We start from the raw sequence: 17,857 nt of genomic DNA, 5'->3' as shown, positions 1-17,857 counted from the left end.
CACTAGTTAGAAAATTCCAAAAATTCTCCAACTGAAGGTGCTAAGAAAAAAATTATTAATTAATAAAAAAGCCTAATGCTTCTAACACAAAGGTTTTTACATTTACTCTTGACTTTCTATCTTCTCATTTTTACTACCTAGTTACCTCCACAGAATGGATGCAAAAAGATTTCCATCAGCACACTTAATGAAAAACATTTCTTTCAAGCAAGGCACAAAATTTAGATTTATTTAATTTGATTAATCCCAATTTTTGTTTTACATTAAGTACAAAAACCAGCTGGAATGTAGGTGTAAATACAATTCCACAAAGTAGTTCAGTGAGATTTAAAATCATATCCAAAACCATAAAGCACACTTAAAAGCAGCCCAGGATATACAGATTGCTTACCATAACTGCTGAAAGAGCTCATAATGTATCAACATATTTAACAACCTCCAGCAATAACTTCTCCTTTCTAATCTTTCACTTAAAATGCATTTAGCAATTCTGTACCTAACAAAGAAGGCATTAAAGAATGAGAAGGGCAGGTAAGTTTTACTCAAGCAGAGGCCTAACTTAAACACATACACAATCAAAATTTAAACAACAGAACAATGACTTCAATATTTTGAACATTCTAAGAACATAAATGCTAAGATAATATAGAAAAATAGCCACAGGCTCCAAGACTTATTTACTTCTCAAAGAACTTACGGTGTACTGTAGCTGCCTGAAATATTTTAACAATTATAGAAAATTTTATCTCCAGGTTTGGTATGTTTGTGTTTTCTAGATGACAACATACATTTAAGACAACCATCAACTTATTTACATTTAGAAGCTTATTCCTTTCAAAAACTGTATTAAAAAAATCAGTTTTGGCACTATCCCTAAGGCAATGGATGATAGGTACCTAAGACAGCAAATCACATAATGAAAGCATAACCAGAAGAAAATCATCCTTAACTTATAAGAAATTCTGAGGCTATAATTAAAGAGGAAATCAAAAAATCAGCACTTCTAACTCACTAAAACATCCTACCCAAAACACTGAAGAATCTTGCTATATGCAACAGGAATTTGCTTTAATCTGTGAAGCCCCCTTGTCTTGTGGGAGAACACAATCTTTCTATGGTTATTAAGTTATCCAACTAGGTTTATTACCAGAAAAGAGCAAAAAATTTAAGGAGAACATGAATTTATGTTTAAAGTAAAATTACTCTGAACTCCAGCCTTTGCTGTCTATTTAAAACACCCCAAAGGTAATTTTTCCATTTAATCCACTCAGTAAAGACCACAGTATAATTTTTTATTGATATGAATAGTTTTAACAACTTCCTTTTTGCAATTCCATCGGCTTCAGTTGTAGCTGACCCTCAAACAACAATTTCCCAGTTTTGCCACATTTCCACTGCATGCAAGCCTGGATTTCATAAACTGTGGATTTTATTTAAATTTTAAAATAATCTTTGTGTTTATCCTAAATTTATAAAAAGATTTTTTTTCAAAACTTAAGGCAAAAAATAAGTTTATTGGTTATGTTTCTTTAAGTCTGAGAAAGTGTTATGAGGCTGTTTAAATATCAAAAAAGCTAACGCCATATACAGTATTACCAACAAAAGTAAAGAATAAGGCAGCATGCACCCTTAAGATGAAAAGAAAATTTAATTTTACAAGATGTTTAAATAATCCAAAGGCAAAAAGTGTCTGTCTCCTCTAAGAGTATCTTCATAAAACATGGAAATTTTAGAGGAATGTTTTAGAGGACGAGAAGTTACTAAAATATTCCGTTCAACGTTTATACAAATACATTACTACAACTGTAAGTTTACATACAATCAACTGACATCTCAGTGTTAACTAGTTACTTAAATTTACAAGACAAACATAAATAAAGCTGTTAAAACAGGCAAGTACAGTACTGATCTATCATTGAGCACAATGCATTTTGTACTTCTTTCACCTTGAAAATAGTCAGATTAGAATTGTGCGAAGTCTATCTCCAAACCTAAAAATAAAATAAAAGAATTAAGTATATCTATGCAGGTTTTACACAGCGTGGGCATATTCCAAATGTTTAAGTCCTGTTTTCAGGCATGTAATTTACCATTTAACAACCTTTTGTCTGTTCTCAGAAGAGGCCACAGTCCTTAAGGTTATTTTTAATAATGACATCAGTTACAGCATCAAAAACAAACTGCACATTTTTTGTGTCTGTGGCACACGTGAAGTGAGTGTAGATTTCTTTTGTGTCTTTCCTCTTGTTCAGATCTTCAAACTGACACTGAATGTAAGCAGCTGCTTCTTCATAAGTGTTTGACCCTAGAAGAAGAAAATTGCTCAGTAAGCAGATTTCCAACAGAGGAAGATGCACACTGTCTTTGAAGGAAGGGGTTCTTTGGAAACAGTTAATCTAAACCTGAAGAGGAGAAATTCCACAGCTATTGCTTTAAGATACCATTAATAAAACCTTGAAAGGAGACCTTTTGGATGCATTTGTAATAACAAAAACTTAGCACTCAATTCAGTTCCAGGTGCAGGAATAGTCTTTCTATTTACTCCAGTGCCAGAGGAACAAGTCACTAATGAACCATCACTTTCCCAGTTTAGGACATTTTGTCTCCTTCATTTAAGTTACTTGCTTTAAATTTTTATGTTTTTAAAAGCTTTGGGGTTTTCTCACACTCAGTTACAGACACCTGGTATACAAATTTCTCCCAAGCTTTTTACTTCCAACATGCTATTTTCTGGTTGAAGTTACAATGAAAGTGATAAATAAAAATGCTAAGGCTTGCTAAATGAATAAATGCTCTTTTGCTGAGTATTTCCTGAATAAGCTACAATGTCAAAATGTATGTATACTCCCTGTCCAAAAACTTCTCATGTATCTCAGGAATTCCTACTTATATCAAAACACAAAAGCAGTTTGTTATTTTCTTAGAAATAACTGGCTAAATAAATGAGCCTGAACAGTTGCAGCAGTAACATGTAAATGCTATCAGTGGACCAGCATATTTCACCTGGTTTAAAAGACTTAAGCACTGTTTATTTGTAACCCATCAAAACAACCCCCACCTAAATTTTAGGTCATATAAATATTTTAGATGCCTGAAGTTATACAACTCCTCATGATCTGTGCATGGAAAATTAGGTATTTAACAAAAAAAAACAAAAAAAACCAAAAAAAACAAAAAAAAAACAAAAAAAAAAAAAAAAAAACAAAAAAAAAAAAAAAAAAACAACCAAAAAAAAAAAAAAAAAAAAAAAAAAACAAAAAACAAAAAACAAAACAAAACCTTGACATCTCCACCCCTCCAATACCTGCATATTCAGGGTAGCAAATAGTGAGAGGACTTCTTTTGATTTTTTCTTCAAAAAGATCTTTCTTGTTCAGGAATAGAATAATAGAAGTGTCTGTGAACCATTTATTGTTGCAAATACTGTCAAACAATTTCATGCTCTCATGCATCCGATTCTGTAAGTGAAAAAAAAAAGCCATCACTTTCTATTTTATCAGACTTCAGTAGTAAAATAAGGAGACATATTTTTAACTGCTTACAAATGAACCAGTTACAAAACTAAGTTTTTAGCAAACTAAATCATATTTTACTGCAAGGAAACACAGAGAAGCCAAGACTACCACAAAGATCACTTCCACAAGCAGGGTTTAAGCAACTACTTTTTTCTCATTTCCAGGTTTAAGTTTTCAATATTTCATAAATGTTTTGTGTGTTTTGACATTTTGCAGTACACATATTTTACAGGAATTGTTGAGTTACCTGTATTTGTCTTAACACTGATTAGATCTTCTGGAAATTGAAAATAAATTCTGCACCTAGCTGATATTCCAGAATAAGGAAGAAAGTTCTACAAAGCTAGAGAATCAAGTAAGCAGGTATTTTAACTCTTACCATAATATTTAACTCTGTAGAAAAATTATCCAACATGTAAGTACTTTGGCCAAGTTCCCGTCATTTAAGTAGCAGGATGCTAGCTACGACCTTCTTTGACACTATATTTGACTTGAAAGGTTTTCTTATTTCTCTTTCCTCCCCAAATTATATTTTATAGAAAGTTGCAGAACACAAGGAAGAGCACAAGAGTCTGTTAATGATTCACATACAGAGGTAAGCATCACTTCAGACCACTCAAGAGTAAAATGCACCCTGTGCACAGTGACACGGAAGGAGTAAACTCTTGAAAGAGGAGAAAGGAGCCGAGGGTGTTGGAAAGGAAAAAGAAGAGAAAGATTTCTGCAACTAAGACAAGAGATTGGAGAAACACAGTTAGAAAGAAACAAAAACTGAAGACTGAGGAAGGAAAGGAAAACAAAATGTGGCAAAGCAGATACAGGTAAGTAAAAAAATTTCTTACTATATACTTCTAGCTTCCATAAAGAGAATAAACTGTGTATTACTGACAATGTATCTTCATTAATTTATGCTTCCTTTAAAACATGAAAAGTTACATGAATACTTATCTCTTAGTATTCCTTATGAGAATGTGAGGAAATTCTTTGGAACCCAAAAGCATGAATTCTTTCACCATTTCTGAGACCTTTTGCACAAACCCCATACATCTTACAAAGCAGTAATACTTCAAAAGACCCATTTATAGCTTTCCTTCAAAGGTTAGCTTCTCTGCAACAACTATTCCCTTCTTCAGCATTATAGTACTTGCCATTTCCTCGTCTTCAGCCAAGACCAAGTCATAATCACTCAGTGCCACACAAAAAATAATTGCTGTAACCCCCTCAAAACAATGAATCCACTTCTTCCGCTCTGATCTTTGGCCTCCAACATCAAACATTCTGCAAAACAGAAGCAAAAAGGAGAATGAACTTTGGAATTTTTAGCTTTCTGAATATTAACCAACAACATCTGGAATTATCAGCTGTGTAAGTCTGAGAACAACATCTTAAAAAGAAGGCAAAAAGCCCTGTATCTTATATTTTCTCAGTATACACCTCAATTTTAATAAAGCTTTGAAAGCCTTCCTATACATTTTAGAGAACATGAGAAAGTATGAGATGAAAGACAAACAAAATTAACTATTTACAATACTATACTTCATTAACAAAGTTAATTGTAATCTGTATAAAATAAAAATATACAGTTAGCTTTACTAAAAAGTCTACCATAATAAAAGATACTGATCAAAAATATCCTGGTGAATTTTAGCTCCTCTCTCTTCTAAGTCAAATTACAACTTAAATCTGTTCTTCAACTGGCTATATTTATATGGGATATTTTAAAGAGATTATCTTAGAAGACAAAATAAGCATTATATAGTAAAAAACCCTTCATTTTCCCAAGAATAAATGCATTTTTTGAAATGCAATTAAGTCTCACATATGACACTTACTGAAGCTGACTTGTGTTTTTTATTAGCCCCCTTTTCTGTTTTCCATGAGTTGTAAGGTTGCAAGTACAGAGCAGGTAAAAACCCAACTGATTTAATGTTAGTGCACTGCAGAAACACTGTGAATTGCATTTGAAGGGATTCAATTACAGTTGTTATTTTTAGATATCTTCAAGTGTTCCAAGTTGCTAGGTTTTAATTTGAAAAAAAACCCACAGTAAAAGTAAGTGGAGAAGGAAACAAATTAGAAGAAAAAAAAAAAACTTTGCTTTCTCATGGAAAACTGTCAGAAACACTGTAACCTCTAACAAAGTCTTATACTTGGAAAAACTGCAGAAGTGACAATTCTCACTGCTGTTTTAAGGTTCTACATTGAGATAATGCCATGTCAAAAACACTTGAAAGATAATTCCTGCTGAAAAAAGGATTCATTAGAGGTGTTCCTTACTTTCAGAAAAGTCTTTGAAGGGAGGTCTTTGGATATCACTCTATACAAGTGTGAGCCAGCCACCTACTACTCAGTTCTCAAATAACTAGCAATGGCTGTACCCATAGAATATATTTTGTACTTAATACTGTACTTTGTACTGTATCTTAATAATGAATCCCTTAAATTTTAGTAATTACTTCTGTTAATTCTAATGCTATGCTTTGTAACTTTATACTGAGATCTGATTTTCCATAAGAATTAACACTTCTACAAAAAAAGTGTTCTTTGAAAACAGAACTAGTAAATAATCAGACTCAACTTTTGGATTAGACTATAAAACAGGAAGAAGATGACTTGCTATTTGCAATTCAGATTGAATCAATAATCAAAGCTATGTTAATTGCTTTATAGAGAAGGCTGAATTGAGGCCCAACCTGCAGGAAAATAAACACAAAGAGCAGAAGAGGAAAGAAATTGATTCTGTGCAGCTAGTCATACTTATGTACCCTTGTCTTAGTATAATCAAGCCTTCCATGTGTTTGGATGATCTTAAAAGTTCATTTCAAGGTTATGTAAGAGTGTACTGCACGCCCTCCCAATAACTCATTAAGCCTATTGCCTAAGGCACAGGTACAGATGTTTGAATGTACAACATGGCAGCTAAACAATTCCACAGGCCTGGCTCAAAGACACATTCTGCAGAAGTGTAACCATATGGTCCTTGTGACAGCCCCAATAATCTGTGAAGACTGGACCCATCTACAGCAGGGAACAAGAAACATGTAAACATGTAAAGTAAGTGAGAAGCTGGAGAGCTCCTGAGATAGTAAAGTTCTCTCTTCAGGCTTGGCTAAGGACTACTCTTCTTGGGTTTGCAAGAGATTCATTACCATTTATCAGCTATTTGTTTGTGGATTAATACAAATTTTATATTCTTAAACCCTAAAACAAAAGATTTTTCACAGTCCTGAAGTATCCATATTTCAGTATTTGCCATGCATTTCCATAGAAAAAATTTCTACAAAGATACTAAACAAATATATAATACAGACATGCTGAACAATTTCTGCAGAATCTAAATCCATATTTAAAGTGTTTTTTACTGAGTTTTCTTCTCATCCTTCCTCATCAGTAGGAGGTAGAGTACACTGATGGTTGACACTATCATGTGTTTTCACCTTGAACGCTGTACATGCATCAGGGCAAACTTTTTCCAAGAGCATTTTGTGAGAGGACAAGGGGGAATGAGTTCAAAGTGAAAGAGAGTAGGTTTAGATGAGGTATTAGGAGGAAGTCCTTTATTAGAGGGTGGTGAGGCACTGGAACAAGCTGTCCAGGGAAGTTATGGATGCCCCATCCCTGAAAGTGTCCAAGGCCAGGCTGGATGGAGCTTTGAGCAACCCGGTCTAATGGAGGGTATCCCTGCCCACTGCAGCAGGGTTAGAACTAAACAATCTTTAAGGTCCCTTCCAACCCAAACCATTCTCTGATTCTGTGTGTTTAGACATAAAATGCTCAGAATATTACCATTATTTTCTAAATCTTGCACCGCAGAAAACGTAAGTTACATTCTCACTCCTTCATCTCTAAAATACTGCCTTAGAGTATAGGACATATTTGAGTTCACCTCTTTTGGAAAATGGATTTACTCTTTCATACAACACCACGAAACTCTTACAAGCTTCCAGTTCTCCAACAGAATTTAAAACAAGAATCCAATAGAACAGCTATTTAACATGGCAGAAAATGCAATATTTTGTTCTGAGATTTAATTTATATCAAAAGTATCCTTGCAAAACTTTTTCAAAATGACACAAACATTACTGGAGCTCCAACAACTCTCACATGCCTTCAGAAAATTGAGTCAAGCAAAAGTTGTTTTTCTTTTCCATAAAAAGTGAAGGGAAATAATCAAGCTTGTGGTTAGACAAATTTGTTAAATTACACCATTGAATGCCATATTCCATTATTTTACTGAACTTTGATGGACAGATAACCATGCAGCATGATTTACATACTTAAAATGAAGATCCTTGAAAGTAAAGTGAGTTTCCACTATTCCTGTAGTTTTCACTCTAGTCCTGAGAACATCCTGTTGAGTTGGAATGTAGCTGGTTTGTGCTATCCTGTCCAAGTCATTCAAGTAACTAAAGGTAAAAATAAACACTGCTTTCAGTTATTCATAAAACAGCAAGAAAATAATTACAAAGAATTACATAAGTTTTAAGTCCATTCATTACACTGTCCTTGAATTTTATAAAAGAGTTTTCTCTGCGAAACAAGACACAGTACTCTACTCAAATTTCCAAATTTCCAAGTTTTTTCAAAATAAGCTTTTGAGACACAATGAGATTTCATCCAAGATGAAAGGAAACTTTAGCAATTTATTCCATTACAAAGAATTCTTCTTTAGAAAGTCCTACATGCAAACATGGCTCCATAAACATCCATGTTATTGGCTCTAATTAGAACATCTTCATCTTTGCAAGCTACTGAACTGCAGATTACTTTGAACCATAAACAAAGCCCAAAATCACTCTACTTGATAACAGATATGAAAAGAATAACTCAGTGTTTTGGCCAGAATTGATGTGTCTAAGAAAGGGCCTAATACATGACAATTAACTTTCTATTGAAAATTCCTAATTGCATGTATTTTTTAGAATTAGTATGCTTTCACTGCCAAATTCCTTGCAACATAGGCCAAGTCCAGTTTTTCCAAAAAACTATACAGCTCTTACTTGTACTTTTCCCACAGTAAATAGGGAAGGCATTGTATTCTATTTTCTGTGTAACAAGATGTTAACAATTTTACAGATACATTTATATGGCCAGAAGAACAGTTTTCTTAAGAAACTTGAGTCACAGTGGTCTAACACAACAAAACAGACCACAGAAGGTTAGCACAAGAGAGTACGTGTGTCCCCAAATGAAGTGTTCATATGGAAAAAAATTTATACAACTGAGAAACAGCTTCAAGTACTACAAAATACTTCAGAATCATAAAAAATGGCACTACAAGGCACTATCACTGCTATTGCCACTCTAACATCTTACATTTCCTTCAGCAGACTCTTTTCCTTGACTGACTTGCCATTACTTATTGCCACACCATCTTATTTTTGCCTTCCTAGTTCCTTAATGTTTTCTTTTCTTACTTAAGTGCCCTAGCATAAAAGATACATTTAATTGCTTCTTGGCTCAACACATTTCCAATAGACAATATTAATTAACAATGAAAACGTAGCAATGTTGAAACAGGGAAAAACTCTATTATGCAAAAAAGATAGTATCCTTGGTAATACAGATACAGATCATGTAATCACATTTTTTTGGACACATTCAGATACTAAAAAGGTACTTTAGTCATGCTTCTGTAATAGAAAACCTATTAAAGCATCTTAAATCAATCTTTGTCTTCTTTAAGGGAGTCAAACACATGGTCAGAACATGACAAGTTCATAATTACACTACACTTTTCCTTTCCAACCTCAAAGCTTTGCTGCAGCATTTTGTCCCAAGCAGACACTATCTTTGTCCAGGATACTTCTGTGGTTTCCATCTATGTGGGAGCAGAACTTGTCAAAACCTGACAGCTCACAGGGCTTTATCTCCTCGCTAGCAGGCAGAGAGAACCCTGTCTGTCCCCTGTACTCACTAGGCAGCAGAGTCATTGAGCTGGTACTCTCGAGATCTGTTGAAACAGGCTTGAACCCCGGTGTCCTTCCACAGCCTCTTGATAACTCCTGCAAGCTCTGAAGTCATAAACCCTTCTTCTGCTGCTCCAGCCAACACAAAGAGCTGACGAGCATCATCCTTTAGGATGGAAACACAGGGTGAAGAGAAATATTGAGAAATACAACAGAAGTATTATCACCTAAGAACTAGATTCAGCAAATGCATTATTTAACCTGATAAATGCATATTAATCAAACAAAATGTGAAATAACACAATTTATTTTAGTGTTCTGCATTAGATATTAATTCCCACATTTTTCAACAACAGAAAAAGACTAGTAATGGAATTTATCATTAGCTGACAAAGTTTCTGGTCTGTTTATAACCTGAGTGAGGCTTTTATAAACAGGACTAGTAACATATTTTGTGCTCAAACCTAAAGCTAACCATATATGCTCATATAATACCACATACTGGATAAAATGCTTACAATACAAACTAGACCCTTCAGAAGGGTAGCTGCATACTGAACAACTAAAGAAAACAAATTAAATGCTTAATTTTAATTAATTATACAACTTTGAAAGTGACAAATAATCACTTCTTCCCAATCATACATCAGGAACTAGAAAAACACTTCTAAAAATCTTTTCAGATGAATCAGCTACAAATACGCAAATTATTCTACTGAGACCAGGTTCTCTTGGTAATGCAATATCAAGCAAACATCAAGATTTTTAAGAGCAAATGCTGGATTTTAAAACTATGTACAATAACTGGCTTTGAGAGTGAGGCTAATGGAGTACAGGATGTAAATCCACCACTCCCCTTTTATCAGCATTTGACCAGTTCACCAGCGACATCCAATTTTGCCTGAGCAACAAAAGTTAGTATTTTATTTTCTAAAGTATTTCTCTTATATTTAGACCTGTAAGGCACTAAAGGGACAACAGCAGATGGGTATAGGGAAAATCCACATTAGTACTCCCCTGTGGGGAGCTGCTTGACCTTGGATATTAGGGGAACATGATCCAATGCCAAGGTACGTAAGCCAAAAAAATCAGCTTGTAACAACTACCCACAGCATGCACTGTTTGTCCAGTAGTTAAAAGAAAGAACAATGAATCTGGAAAGGAGGAAGGATAAAAGGGAGGCTTGGACATGTCAGCTGGGAACTGAAAGTGTTACAAGAAAGAGGAGGATTTAAAAAGGCAACATATGACGTTATTCTCACAAAATGTAAGTGAAGACACATATGCAAATCTGTAGAAAAATCTGTCACTTTGCTGTTCCAAAACAAAGCTGTGGGGAAAATAAAGCCCATTTTCAGGATAAGCACAGAAAGCAGTGATTGTTCTAAAGATACTGTCCACTGCAGACTTAAATAATCAAAGACTGTGTAAACTGACAGGGAAATTGTTTACAGATGGATTGGGTAATACTGCATTTCAGAGGCTGAAAATGAAAGGCTTGCAGTTCAGTGAACTCAAGCCAAAATTGAAGAGATTCAAACATATATATACACATTTGTAGGTATACATATGAAGAATGCGTTGTTGATGTATTGTAGAAAGTGTCTTTTGAAAGCTAGAATAAGTAGAAATCTAAAACAACATTCATCAAACAAAAATACTGATTACTATACATTCACAGAACAAACTGTGAACAAATAATAAAAACTTAACAGATTGCAATAATAATTACATATAAAACCCAGAGCTGCGAAGATCAAAGGGGTGGACAGTCAGATTTAATTTGAGCTTTAATTTTGAACACTACACCTGCATAAAAGAAACCTGAATGAGAGTTCTGGTCTTGAATACTGTTTGTGGATGCAAATGCAAGGACTCACAAAAGCAGCAAATCTTTAAGAAGGGACAATATATAAAGACACATGATGAAAACGTGTCATTTTATGTGTCTACAGCTTAGAAACTGACAGTTTTGTCACAAAAGATGATGACATTTTATACTTAAGATGGTCTGACTTTCATGTATCTCTACATGCTCTCAAACAGGGGAGTGGGGAAAGGGAAGGTAGAAGAAGATAATTGATTTCAACTTTTTTAAAGGCCAAACATTAAAATGAAAAATGGTCTCTGTTACCCCATCTTCCTTTTGCTAAAATGGCAACTACCACAGACACCACATGTGAGGCAGTATGAAATGATCAAGTTCCACTTTAATTATTAATCAATGCTAGGGACTTTCCTTCAGTTATACTGAAATAGGGAAACTTCCTCTACCGTGTCATTTTTTTAAACAGATTCCATACATAAGGTCATGTAAAATAACCCATTTAACAATCTCTCCAACTGGTGCAAATCTCACTTTCAGAAAGTGGTCTACAGTCCTTAGAAGCACATTGACTAAATGCTTCTACTTAAACTATCCTGTAGCACAAAGATACACCAGATTTACAACTGACCTGCTGGTGTTACCTGTGCTCCTTTGATTGAATAACTTGAAAAAAGAGAACATTCAACTCACTGCTCTACCATTAGTCTTATGGCAGAAATAAGAGTATGTGATTTTTAAAGACACCTTACCCCATTTTAGAGCAAAACCTTCAGAAATTCACCTCATAATTTTAAGAAAAACAATCTGAATGTAACCATTTATACCAGGAGTTACAATTTTGAGCTATTTTGTCTGCTGAAGACAATAAAATTAAAATAAAATTTAAAATAATTAAGGTATGAACACAGTACTACTAACATCTAATGCTAATGTTCCATAGCAATGTTCCTGTGAAAAAAAAAGATTTTGGACCACCAAGACCTGACTACGTACAAAGGGATGGACAGCTATTTTAAGATTGTTCCTGACAGCACTTCGCCTCATCATTTATACAGCTCTCTGAAGTCGAAAAACTCAGATGACTTAAAACTGACATCATATATAACATGGCCCTCAAAATCTTCTTGTTAGTCATTTCATCTGCTAACACCTAAATTTACTGCTCCTCCGTTTTCTCTTACTACGCATTCAGTAACATGAGTCTACCATCTGCCTCTTCCAGCACCAACTGCCAGACTCCAGAGAGGATGCACAAACACCAACTAACAAGTAGTGAAACACTGTTGGTGCTATAGACAACTTTGGTCTCAAGGGCAGACTACAGCAAACATGAGAGCAAATGTAGAGAGGAATAACCAGTGAAATTGAAGCTTTTACTAGTTATGCTTACACCTGAAGAGACATCAGGTAGAATTAACATATGTACATAAAATAATGGCCATAATTGGCTTGCAATCAGATTTAGATTTCAGATACAACTTTATGACTCACTATACATCATTTTACAAGCATCTTCCTTATGACAACCATACATACTGCATTTCACAAGGTTACTGAATGAATACTGTCTAACATTTATAAACTGCTTTTCAAACAACCAATAAAATCTTGAAAACTGTCAAGAATAAAGAATCTACATACTGCTTCTTTTAAAAATCCTCCTTTCCTCCCAAACTGTAATACCACCTTAAAGTGATGGAAAGAACTTATGACAAATATTCCTGACTACCTTACATATACTTATGAACATGTTCATGAACAACAAAATCCTTCCTCCATCTTTCCTGTGAGATAGTCACAGTGTGGCAAGTTCTGGCTTCCAAACCAGCACTGGTGAGCATTCTGCACTGCGATTTCTGTGGGGAGGAGATAAAAGCACATGTCCTGAACCAAGTGAAACTGCTGTTCAGACCAACAGCTCTGGGGATCAGTTTCAGCACTGCAGCACAGACTGTACAGAGTTTTGTAATGAGAAGACAAGCAAAAAAAAAAAAAAGATAAACTGAGCATTTTACAGAGATATTCCAAACATCTCCCTGCCTGACCAGATGTGGATGTAATCAGGATAACCATAGGTAAGAGCACAGGATTAGGACTGGAGATACCATTAGGTGGGATGGCAAACAAACTCATCAGAGATTTGCACATGGGACATTAGATGAAATAAGATGGAAAATGTACAGAAAAGCTTAGGAAAAGGTCTCATTTCTTGGGAAAAATCCCAGGATTAGTATAATGAAAAAATGGGATCCCAGCAGCAGGTCCATGCCCATGTCTCTTTGAGCAAAACAAAGACCTCAACACTGGAAATCAGTATGAAACAGGACCCAACTCAAAGGCTGGCAATGTTCCAGGCACTGCTGTGTCTATGAGCTAATAGAGAAGTGCAGGCAATACACTGCAGAAGTAGCTAGATGCCTCCCTATTTAAGCTGTATTTTTCAAGGTGCCTAGTTTGAATTACCTCCTTAGTAGCCCCCAAGTCCATACAAATAGAGACATGACTGTGGACTTCTTAAGATTCAAATGTTTAGTTCTCCAAATTTAGACAGAATTCAGAAAATAGTATCTAAACCAAATAGTTGCTGTGAATCAACCCAGTGCTGACTGCTCCACAGGTAACCTTGTGTGTAAAAACCAAAGGTATTTAGTTATCAAACACTGTAACTCACAAAGATTTCTGAAGGAAACAGCATGGATATTTCAGCTGTATGTCTGTGTGTGTATTTCAATACTCACAGCCCTGACTGGATCACCAAAGTCTATCTTCAACCTCCCCATTGCTCTTATGATAGCAATAATGGACTGAATGGTGTTACTGTAGACAACAGCTTTGTACTGTTTACATTCTTCTTCTGAATAACCAGCTTCATGGATAATCCTATGGAAGAAAAAAGTAAATAAATTCTCTATTCAAATTTAAAAATATTTATCTATCACAGTATTTCATCACACTTACTTCATTTGCTTGACAATTGTGCTTTTCCCCGATTCACCAGCTCCTGAAAAATAAAAATATGAAAATTCACCATTAGGCTTTTACTAATCTGTGAAAATACAATTTAATTCTATCCTTCATCTATTTAACCAATATAAAAATCTTCAACAGGTTACAACATGTTGAACGTGCTACAAACTGATTTTTAATATAAAAATGTACCTTCATCTGATAATTTCAAAATCACACCATTTTAAGAACAAATCTCAGTTCTAAAAGTCTTTTCTTACAGAAGTGAGCATAATCTTTACACAGTCTGCTGGGGTTTCTAATGTGAACAGGTGATAAGTTGCTCAACTTCAAAGGGATCTAAAGCTTAATTCCTCTGTCTTTTTAACCAAAATCCACTCTTCACACTGTATTAATGGTCTTTCAAAATTGCAAATTAACACCTTACAATTCTTCAAGGCTTCAGTCCTTGTAACGAACCGTCTTTTGACCCTAGCATGAATAAACCAACAGTCAGCCTACTTTTTGTTAGAACAGATGGCATGAAGTTTGCAGTCAACCTGATATAATTTTAAGTGCTTAATAACAACAGAAAACAAAAAGCCATGTTAAAATACAAAGCCTAGAAAAACAGTATCTGTTAACAGACAGGGGAAAAGATGCACTTTTTGCTGTCTCAACAATCGATCTTTAGTCTGCTTCTTACCCTAAATACATGTGGAACTCTTACAGCTGCGGTCTAATCCCTTTAGATAGCACACTCCCAGCTTTTCTGTGACTTGTGCTGAATTCTCCCTCTCACAGTTCCCCTTTCTCAATATAGCTTTGCAGAAGTGAGTACAATCTTCATACAGTCTACAGGTATTTCTAATGCAAAGAGATCACCCATTGTCCATCTCCAAAATAACCAAAAGAAAACTCTGACCATAGAAAGGCACTGACAAAGGCTGTACTTATTTGTCTCCAAAAAAAGTGCAAGAACCTGACACATGACAGTCAACCTCATCTTGGATAAAATAAAGGTCATTTTAGTGCCAACACACGTTTACAAAGCACAAACTGTACTAAGTTTTCATGAGGAAACAGGGTTTGGGGGGGAAGGACACTTAACAGATGTAATTTACTTTGACTCCAGTAAGGCTTCCAATGCCATTGTCCATGGCAGCCCTTGTACCCAGCTGGGTAAGTACCAACCTCAGGGTGTCTGAAAATCTGCCTAGACAGCCACACTTAAAGGCCTGCGTCAATGGTTCAAAAATCCAACTGGAACATCTTTAGGCAGTCTGCAGCAGACAACACTGGGCTAGCACAGTTTAGCATTTTCACCAATGACCTGAAAGCAAAAGTAGAATGCTGACATCAAGGTTGCAGCTGACATGAGCCTGGGAGGCCAGGAAGTGGTTACCAGTGTTAGATGACAGGTGTTGTTCAGAGGGTTCTCACATGCTAGAGGACTGAGCTGAGGCATCTCAGAACACAGGCAATTGTGAAGTCCTGCAAGGGACACACAGTAACACATCCAACACATCAGATTTGGCACCAGTGGGTTAGGAAAACTGTGGGGCTCAAGAAACTGAAGAGTCAGCAGTGGGGCCTTGTGGTGATAAAGATCAACCACATTACAGGGTGCTGCACTGGGTCTGTCTGGGACAAAGTTAACTCTCTTCACAGCAGCCCTTATGGTGCTGCACTTCAGGTTTGTAGCTAAACCAGGGCTGGTAACACTCATTAGTAAGAGAAAGTGATGGTTCTCTTATAGCTGAAAAATGCATGCACAGCATCAAGGCATTTTCTCTTTTCCACCATGTCCCCAGCCCTAGTGAGTAGGCTGGGTGTGGACAAGAGCTTGAGAAGGGACACAGCCAGGACAGCTGACCTAAGTCAACCAAAGGGATATTCCACACAACATGATGCCATGCTCAGCAGTAAAAACTCAGGGGAAGGAGGAAGAGGAGTAGTCATTTGTTGTTACAGTGTTTGAACATTTTTTTGTTATAATCTTCGGAAGTGTGGTTATAGTGAAGGGTCTGGGACATAATTCGTACAAGGAGAAGCTGAGGGAACTGGAGGTTTTAGCCTGGAGAACAGGAGGCTCAGGGGAGACCTCAACACTTTCTACAACTACCTTAAAGAAGGTTTTAGCCAGGTGGGGTCAGTCTCTTCTCACAGGTAATAAGTGACAGGACAATAGTAAATGGCCTCAGGTTGCATCAGGAGAGGTTAAGACTGGCTATTAGGAAAAAATGTCTTCATCAAAAGCATTGTCAAGCATTGAAACAGGCTGCCCAAGGAAGTGGTGGAGACACCATACCTGGAGGCATTTAAAAACTAGCTCAGGAACCTGGGGACATGGTTTAGTGGTGGGCTTGACAATGCTGGGTTAATGGCTGGACACAATGACATAAATTATAAGTTTTTCGAAACTAAAGGATTCTATGATTCTTTCCACACAGCCATTATGCAAGCCAAGGCCCTGCCTTCCAGGGGCCAAACACCAGCCTCCCAGTGAGAAGGGAGGAATTAACTCTGCTCTTTGCTCTGCTAGTGTGTGCAAGCCGTGGTTTTCCCTATTAAAACATCATTATCTTGATCCATGTACCTTCTTGCCTTCCTTCTATTTTTTCCTTATCCCAAGGGAGAGGAGAGTGATCACACAGCTGTGTGGGTGCTGGGGTTGATCCTGGCCAACAGCTTCCACTGCTGCAGTGGCAACAGCGCAGATAAGTCACAGGACACTGTTCTTTCCCAGCAGTCAGTATTCATTATGCTGTATCCAAGTACTGTACACAATTCTCAGCACCCAGTAAATGAGATAAAACAAAAAAACAGTTGAAGGTCACTTAGATGTTTAGAGGGCACATGACATTCGAGGAAAAGTTACAAGGAGCTGGGCATTTTAATCCTAGAAAGACTGGTGTGGGGAGAAGGTTTGATATCTGTAAATTTCTGTCCTTTCCATAACACCCACTTAAGACAGCTTAAAGCAGAAGTAAACTTGTCAGACCTACACAACAAAGAGGTGTGAGGCAATTAAGAACCTCTAGCACAGCCAATGGCAGAGAGACAGGGGAAGGAGGTGCAGGGAACCTGCTCAGTGAAGAGGCTGCACTGCCCATAGAGGAAGTAAAAACTGAGCCTTGGAGATCTTCAAGGTTCAACTGGACAAGGCTCCAAGCAAACTTATCTATTTTGATGTTAGCCTGGCTTTTGTTTAGCCAAGGCCTAAACTAGAAACCTCTAAGAGGTTTCTTCCAACTGAAGTATTTCATTTCTGCAGAAACTTCTATACTCAAATACTACAAAGTTATGCTTTTAGGATATTCCTCTTATTAAACCAAATATGTAGCTTCAGGACAGGCTCAGCCCAATTTAAGACTGGCTGTCAAAGGTTGCCCCACTGATGTGGTTACACCTCTCTTCCTCCAACAGCACAGAGGAGACATTGAGCTCAGAGGAACAGAGCTAAGGAAGAGAGCAGGCCTGCCAGCATCAATCCAGACTGCTTAATGCCATCTTGAGCTCATGTCAAAGCAAAAGACTTAGTTCTTTATAAACCTGCAAGTTTCTTTATAGAGCAGCAATAGTTCTCAAGAATCTGAGAATCTGGCCATGGGAGTACATTAATATAAACAGAAATCAGACACCAGTACAAAAGTCAG

The 17,857-nt window shown here is 36.3% G+C and overlaps 1 protein-coding gene across 2 annotated transcripts in view; it reads right to left on the bottom strand.

Moving 5' to 3' along the window:
* Positions 1 to 213: 213 nt before the first annotated feature.
* The window catches only part of GNAI1 (G protein subunit alpha i1), a 33,564-nt gene continuing 15,920 nt past the window's right edge, over positions 214 to 17,857 (bottom strand). Inside the window, exons 2-9 of one of the 2 annotated variants that reach the window (XM_058806071.1) lie at positions 14,211 to 14,253; positions 13,991 to 14,132; positions 9,433 to 9,590; positions 7,793 to 7,921; positions 4,664 to 4,793; positions 3,305 to 3,458; positions 2,091 to 2,305; positions 214 to 1,991 (exon numbers count right to left, since the gene is read on the bottom strand). In XM_058806071.1, coding sequence (XP_058662054.1) covers positions 2,115 to 2,305; positions 3,305 to 3,458; positions 4,664 to 4,793; positions 7,793 to 7,921; positions 9,433 to 9,590; positions 13,991 to 14,132; positions 14,211 to 14,253 — 947 coding nt within the window. In that variant the 3' untranslated portion in view covers positions 214 to 1,991; positions 2,091 to 2,114. Of the gene's footprint in view, positions 2,306 to 3,304; positions 3,459 to 4,663; positions 4,794 to 7,792; positions 7,922 to 9,432; positions 9,591 to 13,990; positions 14,133 to 14,210; positions 14,254 to 17,857 lie in introns of both variants that reach the window. The other variant, XM_058806070.1, reaches the window with a different exon arrangement.

Source organism: Ammospiza caudacuta, chromosome 5, assembly GCF_027887145.1.
Source record: "Ammospiza caudacuta isolate bAmmCau1 chromosome 5, bAmmCau1.pri, whole genome shotgun sequence".
Classification (NCBI taxonomy): domain Eukaryota; kingdom Metazoa; phylum Chordata; class Aves; order Passeriformes; family Passerellidae; genus Ammospiza; species Ammospiza caudacuta.
Note: the sequence above shows the minus strand (reverse complement) of the source record. Positions and strands in the feature narration are given on the sequence as shown.